The 11,069-nt window shown below is 41.8% G+C and overlaps 1 protein-coding gene across 1 annotated transcript; it reads left to right on the forward strand.

Moving 5' to 3' along the window:
• The first annotated feature begins 4,205 nt into the window (after window positions 1–4,205).
• GEM (GTP binding protein overexpressed in skeletal muscle) lies at window positions 4,206–10,598 on the forward strand. Its single transcript, XM_026081045.1, has 4 exons — window positions 4,206–4,554; window positions 7,724–7,800; window positions 8,301–8,505; window positions 9,993–10,598. The coding sequence occupies exons 1-4, from the start codon at window positions 4,221–4,223 to the stop codon at window positions 10,268–10,270; spliced, it is 894 nt and encodes a 297-aa protein (XP_025936830.1). The 5' UTR covers window positions 4,206–4,220; the 3' UTR covers window positions 10,271–10,598.
• The last annotated feature ends 471 nt before the right edge of the window (window positions 10,599–11,069 follow it).

Consider the following 11,069-nt stretch of genomic DNA (forward strand, 5'->3'; position numbering starts at 1 on the left):
TTATTTCTACTGTCTGTGCTTTCTACTATGATATAAGTTAAACATTTGGGTGAGACGTTAGAGCCTACGGTTCTGCTTAGATCAATCTCGCTATAAAACTCTCCATTCCAGTGGTGGATATGTTTTGCTTTTTTACACGTAGTGACAAATTACAGACAAGTTAAAGAGAGCTAAATGGATCCAAGATGCAGAACACAGTCCTCCAGCCATGAACTCACCTTCAGGGTTTCCAGCACATTTCAAAAAAAAGAGCAACTTTGGAAGGGAAGCTGAGTGTGCTGGCAGCAAAAGAACGAGGCGTTCCCCCTAGAAACTGCTGGCCACCCCATAAAGGTGACACTGAACTTTCCCTGACAGAGCTTTTGTGGGGTTTTGCCATGCTGTACAGTGAGTATTAGCAGCTGTTGCATACATGCCGTGCAGAGGGAGCTGCTATTTTGTGCTCTTTGAGGTGACCGCATGGCAGCGAAGACTCGGAGCCAGCTGTGCTGGGGACCGGTGAGTGGGGACGTAGGATCCGGGACCAGCTCAGATACTGCCAAGCAGTAAGTTTTGTCCAAGTACCCCGCTAATAGATCTGAATAATTTCCATGTACATTAATATAAGCATATACTTTGGGAAAGTAATATGCTTGAATTGGGCATGGTCTCTATCGGGCTCTCGTCTCTTTAGGCTTGAGAAGAGACTCAGAAGGTCCCTGCAAATCCCCATGAAAGACACGGGAATGCAACAAAGCCAAAGGGGAAATAAAGCAAGCATATTTCAATTGCAGAATTTCCTAAATGTCCACCTTTTCACTGGAAAACAAATCAGTTTTACAAGTTTTAATCAAAGCATAAAAATGTGGAGGTATGTGAAATAAGTGCTAGACAGCAAACATAGTACTAGACGTTCTTTTCTGCATATCACTGTTCTCTTTAATAAAGATACATGGTTAATTAAAGGCTTCCTTGTCTGTAACTGAAAAGAATGGGATCATGAAAAAAATATTCTTCCCCTTGTTCAGAAATGGATCTTTGGACTAAAGTGCGGTATAAAAATTACAGTCACCTGTTGATTTGGGGTGTCAATAGAGTAACCAGGAGATTGTAAATAGAAAGGAAAATTTTTGGAGCTCGTTTTTGAGCTCATTGTAGTTAACCCAGAATTTAGATAATTGAGAGTTGACTATAGAGTTTCCATATACTTTTATATAACTTGTGGTATCCTTACCAAGTAGTTCTGTGGAAGTTTATAATTTTTTTTTGTTAATTGAGAAATTTTTTCTGTATGTTGTTAGAAGTGTAACCCAGTGGCATTACAATTTTTTTATTATTTATCAATCATATTAATTTGTTATTAAAATTTAAGGAGCAGACCCTTGTTTTGCACCATATACACTATATATTCATCTTTCCTAATAAACTGTGGACTGCATAAGCACTCTGCTACTCTGACTTGTTAATGCTGATATATCTATGCCACTGTAAAGCTGGAGTAACACAGAACGTGTGGTCAGCTATTTTTTTAAGCCATTGCTAGTAAAGGGTTAAAGCAGAAGTGAGAGCTGATTATGTGACTCTGAAAACTGGATGCAGTGACTTGGAGGCTAAGAAAAACATGAAAAATAGGATCTTATGTATTAGAACTTCTTTCTCAGAAAAACAGAATAATCATCCTACTTTTAAGATATCTTCAAAGTAACATTGCAATATTTTATTCCAAAGAAACATTTTGTCCAGCAGATAGTCCATTGCATTTTGCAGACAGAGAACATAGCATGTTTGCAGCATCTTATGCATTAATAAAACTTATGTCATTTTTTAAACATCATCAGTTTTAATAACACTTGACTGAAAAACGGAATTATGATGAAATAGAATGTATCATTTTGGTTTTTTCCACTTTCCTGTTTTCATCATTTAAGAACCAAACGTGTTTATTTTACTGGCAATATGAGGAGAATCATATGATTTCAAGGAAGGCTTTTGAGATTGTAAGTTTTTGCTCTTCTGCATCTCCGCTTCCTCCCAGCTGGGGGCTGGCTGTTGTATGGAAAAGCCAAACACGTCACGGAAAAGCCCTGTCCCTGATCAGATGGGCTTAATATAAACCAGGTTTGCTGAGAGCGACTTAAAGAGGCAGCCCATAAGCAGAAGAGGATTTACTTGGGCAGACCAGTTCAGTGTATCACACTGCACTGAGAGAGAAGGGCAGGGAGAGCAAAGGACCTGGCTGTGGGGAAGAACCCAGCAAAAGTAAGGCAATGTTGGCTGAAATACGTTGGTCCGAATGCAGGATTTTACTACAGATAAACTATAGCCCCAAACAGCTAAATGCAGTTTGTGGTATGAAAAATAATTTGAACTGGGAATGCTATGTGCAATAGTGAGTTATAAGACTTTGTCTCATTTGGATTTGTTTAATAAAGGATGATAATTTGTTAAGGAAAAAAATTATAAAATGTTTATGATTGGGACTATTTATTGATTGACTGTTAATTGAAGATAGTCATTTAGTCTGTTTATTGTTTGACTGAATTAAAGCTGGCTTTTCTTATGCATCTTTTCAGTGAGGAAACTATAAGAAAAGAGTGGATTTTCAAATTAAAGTGTGGTAAAAATTTCATTTTGTTTGTGAAGCAGTCTTTGCTTTGTGCTTAGTTTCTAGTTAGATATATTTTTTTCCGGGCAAAGTTACTGTGACTAGGACTATGCATATGATCTAATTTTGCCACAAGGTACTGTGCATTACAGAGAAAATATTGCATAAGTTGGGATAAGTTCACTTAGAGTGTGCTTTTTCTGCATATTTGTTCTATGACCTGTTGTGCATTTATTCTAAGAAGTTTTCAGAAAGCTGTATGTGAATAGGAAAAACGATTTGTACATATCGTTTTGATGTGTTGCTGCACTTATTTTCATTCACTACTTCTTATTCAAAATATTCAAAATTTGTTATTGAAAGTGGCCTGATGCATTGTGCAGACAGATATGCTATTTATTAATATGGAGAAGAGAGCTAAGAAACATCAGACATATGCCAAAAAGTAAAATGTCTAAATAACTGTCACTTTGGGAACTGGAATGCATCAAAGTAACTTTCCTAAAAATAGTAGCTGTTGGCCTGTGAGAATGACATCACTACATGCCTCCAACGAAGACAAAATAGAGTTTGCAAAATAAAATGTAATTAAGAGCCATGCGCAGGTAAGGTGAGCTAACTAGCTATGTAAGGTGAGCAAACAAGCTTGGATAATGTAAGCTAGCTGGTTTTGTGGTAAATTAAGTTATTGATATAATATCTGTAACTTTATGAGCTTTTTCTCCCAGTGACACCTTCTTTAGAGGTCAGATTCAGTACCTCCTCAGAAAAGCTTGACTGAGTCCTCACTTCTACTGCCCAAAATGCCACTCTGTGCAGTAGTCAGTTTTTGTTTACCCTGCTATAGATGAGATCAAAATCCATTCAAAATACATCATAGCAAGACTTGCTTGCATCGTTCTTTTCTAGTATGAGGGTTGTCTAGCATGTGACACCTCTTGCTTTCCCAAAAGATTCAACTCTTAACTGAGACAATGGGAGCGATGCTGCAAGCAAAATGGGATTTATTTTGTGATTGTGTGTGCAGCTGACATTGCTGGAGGGATCAGTCTGTCTGTGCCAGGAGTGAGTAGGGAACGGGGCACAGCCGTAGGGTGTGCCTGTGCCCACCCTGTACACCCAGCTGCTTTGGGAACTGGAGGCCACGGGGGCTGGTCCCTCTGTTTGCCCCCAGTTGTGCACCAAGGGAAGGGACCAGCACCTATAGGTGCCGCCTATGCCATCAGCTGTCTCGGCGGGGACGCAGCAGTATGCACGTTCCCAGGCACGACAGCGCTGGTGAATGTTGCCCCTTCCTTCTCCTCCTGGGACACAGCATGATGTGCTACCTCCAGGGCTGCACTGCACCTAGTAGAGCAGTGAGCCTGCAAAGGCTAAACAAAGCTAGGATTTAGCGTATGAGGGTGGTATCCTCCCTAGGACGAAAGCCATGGCTCTGACTCACTAACTAGAATATTTCTTTGTGTACCAGCAGCAACAAAGAAGTGCAGAAAGTCTCATTTTTCTTTTGTTGTATACTAGGTCCCCATAGAAGAGCAGGACATGCTGCATTGAAGTTAAGAAGAGGGAGTTAACACATTTCTAAATGCTTTGTGGTGACATTTGTGGTTTCCGTGTTTCTCACTAGGGGTAAAAAATGACCCTCAACAACGTTACCATGCGTCGCACCAACAACAGTGGCCTGCAGCAGCAGCAGCAGCGATGGAGCATCCCTGCTGATGGAAAGCATCTGCTGGTCCAGAAGGACTCCAATGAATACAACGTGCAGAAACGATACACCATCAATCCTGATGATTGCTACAGAAGAAGCTGGTCCTCGGAGTCGTCTGACTCTGTCATCTCCTCTGAGTCCGGCACCAATTGTTACCGGGTGGTGCTGATCGGGGAGCATGGCGTAGGCAAGTCGTCGCTGGCCAACATCTTTGCGGGGGTACATGACAGCATTGACAGCGACTGTGAGGTGCTGGGAGGTAGGTCATGATGGCCTGGGGTGCTTGTGTCTACTTGTGGGTAGTCCTCTCAGTATTAACTGGCACTAAGGCACAGAAAATTAGCAAAGCCATTTCATCTGAAACTGAGGTAACCAACACTTGGGTCTGATCATCAAAATTGATTCCAACACATCTATCTCTCTTAAGAAAACAAGCAAACAAAATAGGATACAAGGACTAAGGACCTCACTAACGAGGAGCTAAAGCCTCTGAAAGTGAACAGTATAGATTCTCATGCTATTCCATTTTAAAATACCTGTTGGAAGCTGCTATGTTCCTGCCTGTGCCTGTGTTACAGGAGAGACCGGTTCAGCTCTCAGACAGGTCCCAAACATGTGTCACCACTGGCTCCGCAGGGTCAATTCCTACCTTCTGTGGGGGAGAGAAAAAAACTGAAGGCCCGGTTGTTTTACTAGAATGTAATGCTTAAAAATAATATATAATGAAGAATGCTCCCCCTGCCCCGCTCAGTCCTTTGATCACCTCCAAAATATTTGCCATTAGAAGTCATATATAAATATATTGCCTCAGTATAGGCTGTTTGGAGTTTGAGTATAATATGTCTCCTCCTCATTTCATGTTACTTGCACAGCATGGCTTCCCCCAAGGGAAAAACAGATAAAGACGCTTCAGCAGTGTAAGGGAATTCCTATTGCCCAAACTGTGGGAAAAGGCACAAGCAGTAGGGTTTTCTCTGACACTTCCCTCTTGCTATTCTCCTGCATTTTTGGTTAGGGTTGTGAAATTTTCTTTGATCCCAAGGATCAGTCAATGCAGAAGGTGAAGTTGTGCACCAACCTGTGAGCCATATCACATATGAGATATTGCTGTGGAAGGGTTGTGCTGTGACAGAAATCTCTTGTGGCTCTAGGGACACATGCTGTCACTTTTGAACGACATGCTTTGGAGGCTCGTTTTGCTAGTCGATACACACAACTCCTTTTCCCCAGCATAACATTTCTGCCTGTTGCCTATTCCCCTTGTATGGTGGCATCAGTGCTAGCACACAGAGTTTGGGGGCTTCTCCTCCAGCCTTCAGTGGAGCACAATCAGTGAAGCTTTTCATGTCTATACCTCTCCAATTAGGAGAGGTATAAACCAGAGCTTAAYAGAACCCAGAATTAGGAAGGTAGAACCCATGTTTTCCTTGCGAGTTTTCACAAACCGAGGGTAGAAATCTTGGTGCCTTTGGGGAATTTGAAGTTGCTGCAGTGCAGTGACTCTAAGCCAGTTATTCAGGTGTGTTCTGCCTACAGCTTCTACTGACTTTCCCTCTAATCCCACCAGCTGCCCTTCAATCTGGAATAAGTCTGATAAAAAGTTTCCTGGTGTTACACCAGCGAACTAGGTTAGACCCCTTGGGCAATCAGTCAGAAAAGGCAGCTGATTTGCTTTACACACCATTGTCAGCTGGTTTCCTTATCCTCCATAGGAAGCTGTGTGGTTTCTCTTTTCATCTGCACTCTTAGCAATACTGCTTGGAGCATAGTTATGTCAGGTTTTCATGGCCAGGTCTGCTGAGGTATCAGAAAACTTGCTGTTGTAATATTTCTCCTTTTTAGTGTCAGCTTTGAAATAAGCATGAGATGAACTAATTGCTCACGTTCACTGTTTTATATCCTATAGAAGTTCCTTAGGATTGACCAGGGTGCAAATGAGTGCTGAATATGCCTGTTTTGAGCATAGCATTTTCCAGGAGTGTGCTTGGATGTTTGCAGCTGCTCCAAGTATAACAGAGACTAGAGAAGTAGCCCTCTAAATACTGCCCTGTAGCGCATACGGTGCTCGTTGCTATGCAGCTGCTTGGTCAGTCGAAGAAACTATTCTCCAAATTCTAGCTTGCAAGCTGGAAATCTTATTGCAAGAGGTGATAGTTTCACAATAGTCAGTTCACAGAGCAAATAGAGCTGCTGTTATGGCCTGTTTTTGCTACTGACTATAGGATTAATCTAACTCATAAACACAAATGCCATGCCATTGGCATGGGGAACTCCTCCTCTTGATTAGCTTTGTCTTTTTAAGACAAAAGCTGCATTTTAAGTTGTGCCAGCCCTGTGCTCTTTTTTACAAAGTTTCTCAGTATGCAGTAGCTGATTTTTATTTTAAATATGTAATATTTTTTGGCTCATGCTTTTTCATGGATTCAGACTCCTGGCTTCTAAGAAAGCTGGTGATTACAATTTGGGGGAAAGTTGACTCTAGCAAAGCCCAGCAGACATTTTATGAGGCAAGAACTAAGACACAGCCCTATCTGTGTGTGTGGTTGGGGCAGCCCTTCAACAATGCACTGAAAGAAGTTGCATGCCCAAAACCTGGCATTTTTCACTGATGAGCAGCCCAAGACTAGAGACAGGCCCAAACCCCACAGTACTCCTCCAAATGTCCCCAGATTTGGGGGAAAGAAGGGAGATTTAGAACTTGAAACAGGAGCTTGACTGAGATTTCACAGAAAGGATTGATCTTCACTATTGATAGGAACAGCTCTCCCAGCTCTAAGAAGCACCTAGTCACATGGAGTTTGTAATCTAGATATGAATTTTTGTAGCCTTAGTACCAAATAATTGATCTTTTGCGGTTTGTTGACTCCTTTGCTTTTTGACATCAAAGGTAATGTTGGAAACTGTAAGATGGGAGACAAATCTCAGCATTTCTAAAACTCAGCAGCCCTTGTCTGGCAAAGCCCTGTCCTCATTGCTGGGTAGGCTGTTAGCTGTATTGCTCTCAGCAGCAGTGACTGTTCACCCGTGAACTGTCCCTGCTAAAGCGAAAGCAAATATTTTCCATTACTCAGCCTCGCTGGACTCTGTCACTCCCATGGGGCAAATGTTCAGCCTTTGGTTATTTCTTCCACGGGTTCTATTTTTTCTCTCCCACATAAGATAAAGAGGATATCAGCCAAAATAATGAACATTTTGTTTCATGATCTTTTGGTCTCATTCATATATCATGAGAAGTAAGACAACCAGCAATGAACAGAGGGCAGGTTCAGTGCTGATAGAAATGAGGAGAGAACTGAATGTGAGCCAGCATAAAATCTGGCTCACTAGCTTGAACCACGAATGGATTATATGTATTCAGCTATTTGTTTTTTGTAATGTACATGATGCCACAAAATAATATATAATAACATTTCTGATTTTCCTTCCAGAAGACACATATGAAAGAACCCTGATGGTGGATGGTGAAAGTGCAACTATCATACTGCTTGACATGTGGGATAATAAGGTACTTTTTATTTGTTCCAGTCAAATCCTAAAAGAAAAGTGCATATGCAAGTGTGCTAATATCAAAAATAGGTATCTTTGGGGAAAGAAAGTAGCTGTTTTCCTTACTTCAGCATCAGGGAAAATATAGGATTAGGCACCCTCTGCCTATAACCAAACCAAGCATGCCTAAGGGCTCTGCAGTGTGAGCTTGAGAAGAGCAAGGAAATTTATTTGCCTTCTTTACTTTTTTAATGATAGAACAAAACATACAAGCCATGTTCCAGAACCACATTCATTCCAGTCTAAAGCCAACACAATGAATTCTTTGGTCCAACTTTTGCCCTCCTTTGTGGTGATGTATTCATATCATCACCACTTTGGAATTACTTTTAGTATAACTATGATTCAAACCATACACAGTGTAGTTACACCAAGAATGGGTTTAGATTCTGTAATGTTATATTTTCTAAGGAAAATCCTTTCCATGCTTAATCATGGTTGACCATTTCATTTGAACAGCGTGAAGGAGAATGGATTCGAGACCACTGCATGCAAGTGGGAGATGCATACTTGATTGTCTACTCCATCACAGACCGAGCAAGCTTTGAGAAGGCCTCTGAACTCAGAATACAGCTCCGCAGGGCACGCCAGAAAGAAGATATCCCCATTATTTTGGTTGGCAACAAAAGTGACCTTGTCAGGTGCCGCGAAGTGTCGGTGGCAGGTAAGGAAAATGATGAGGACAAAAACTAGGTGAACTTCAAGAGTCATCTAATAGCTTTTGAACAAACCCCAGAGCTCTGGCTAAGGGGGTCCACTGTGATCAGGACTGGGCAATAGAAGAGCGATAAAAGAACAGAGGACTGGAACAGTGGATAGAAGACTGGAAAGGACCTGTCAGGTCTCTAAGCCTCCCCTGGTGGTGCAATTACCGTGTCAGATAATCCTTTTCCTAAATTTATTGAGTTCCATCATAAAAGCAGCTTGGATTTCTTCCCCTGCACCTCCTCATGGAAGATCACTGCTGAATGCGATTGCTCTGGTAGCTGGAAACCCTTTGAATTTCTGAAACATATTTATGTACAATCAGTTTAGGGCCCTTTATTCTGCTGCCAAAGATAATCTCTTAGTTTAACTAGTTCTCTTTCCTCTCTGGCATTTAACTTCCTGATGAATTTACATTCCCTCCCACCCTTTATTTTACTATTCTAACAGCTCCCAGCTCTTTGAACATGGAGAGTGGTACAAACATCCTCCTGCTGGGGGCAGGGACATTAAGTCCCTTTGGCTCAGTCCGGTGCTACATAGCCCTACTCACGTAGAACTGGAAGCAGCCTACCTAAATTAACCTAGCCCGTAAACCCTGACTGTCAGCCAAACAAATTAGGGTGGAACAGAGCCTGGTTAATGCCTGGGTCAGTCGGCACCTGCAGGTTAGGCATGACCAGCTCCTCTGGCCTCTGTCACAGTTGCCCAAAATGAAGAGTTTGAACTGAGGCAGCTTACTAGTAGTCCAGGGAATCCTATTTTCCTCTCATTTCTCTATGGCCTAGCTGAAAAATGTGGTTTCGTTTGAGAGATGACAGATATATTCATGTTGTTCTAGATAAGAAGACTGTTAAGTTTATGTTCAAATCATTAAGGATAAGAGCTAAGATTTCAGATTGACCCCTGAAGTTATGGGCATAGTTCTGCATTTACGTAGGGATTTTGCATGGGTCTGTTCACACCAAAATTGTTACTGTCCAAAGACCTTTTTTTGTATATATGACCTGTAGAGGAGGATTGGGCCTTGCCTGCTATGATAAAAAGACCTGTGCCGTGCTTATGGAGGGCACTGTCACCTTTTAATTTGACTTGAGGGAGCGTGCACGTGAGAAGATGACTAGGTGATTTTGAGTCATTGTCGACCTCTCGGCCACCAATGTCTCAGTGCGAGTCAGCCTCAGCTCCCTGCACAGCTGACAGCGAGAACTGTGCTTTTCCAGAAGGAGATTCACTCCCCGTTGCTGTGCCGGGAGTCTGACACAGGCCAGATGAGTCATGGGCTAGAAAGCAGTCTAAGGTGATTAAAGACTTATCCATGACTATGTTAGGCTAGAGGAATTCCCCTGCTAGAGCTGGCTCCCTGCACACGGCAGCCCGCAGCGAGTTTGCTCCCCCTGCCTTGCTCATGCCACCTCCTGACATATCCTCCTTGCAATCTTGCAGAGGGCCGAGCGTGTGCTGTCGTGTTTGACTGCAAGTTCATCGAGACCTCGGCAGCTGTGCAGCACAACGTGAAAGAGCTGTTTGAAGGCATCGTGCGACAAGTCCGACTCCGGAGGGACAGCAAGGAAAAGAACGAGAAGCGTCTGGCTTACCAGAAACGAAGAGAGAGCATTCCCAAGAAAGCCAGGCGGTTCTGGGGCAAAATAGTTGCCAAGAACAACAAGAATATGGCCTTCAAACTCAAGTCCAAATCTTGCCATGATCTATCAGTACTTTAAGAATGTTGGACTCTGCCAGAATTTGTGGCATTACGTGTTCATTATCTATGTTGTGGGAAATAATCAATCTATATTAGATTGGGCTATAAAAATGACTTGGATTCACAGTTATGATTGTGATGAAATGTGCTGGCCTAGGAACAGCACAGTGCATGGAAGTATCTCTCCTTCTCTTTTGCTGGTAGTTTTAAAAGAAAAGTATAGACCAGAATGACCCAAGGTTATGCTGGGAAGTGTTCTGGAAAGTACCTATTTTTTGTCCTGTCATCTTTGGATAATAGCATAAGAACCTCAAACCATCATGACTTGGGAAGTGAATACTATACTCTTTACTCTTTCTCATTATTATTTTTTGGAAAACTGTGTAAAGAAGTGAGGAACTGACTGGGGATTGGTTCTTTGCCAATCGGCTGGTCAGGCTTAAGCACCCACAGCTGAAAACTCTGCATTTTGTAAAATAATCACCAAGACACTTTTTTTTTTTTTTAAATTTTAAGGATTGGTTTCCATGAGTCTACACATCTTTTACTTTGAAAATATTTAAAGGAAAAATCCTATAATCGAACAAATTTTCCTCTCATATTTTCATGCTATGGGGACTATTTAAAAATCAGAGTAAAAAATAAAATCAAAGCGCAAATTGTATCAAAGTGCATCAAGTGCAAGATGCCAAACCTTTAAAAATCACCTGAGCTTTTATAAAAAACCACATGGACTTCTTGTATCCAGCCTTGGCCTTTGTCTATGCCAGAGCTATGCTGTATTTATTGTTGTGCAAAATAACAAGCATTTTAATGTT

This window comes from Apteryx rowi, unplaced genomic scaffold, assembly GCF_003343035.1.
Source record: "Apteryx rowi isolate R43461 unplaced genomic scaffold, aptRow1 scaffold_533, whole genome shotgun sequence".
Classification (NCBI taxonomy): domain Eukaryota; kingdom Metazoa; phylum Chordata; class Aves; order Apterygiformes; family Apterygidae; genus Apteryx; species Apteryx rowi.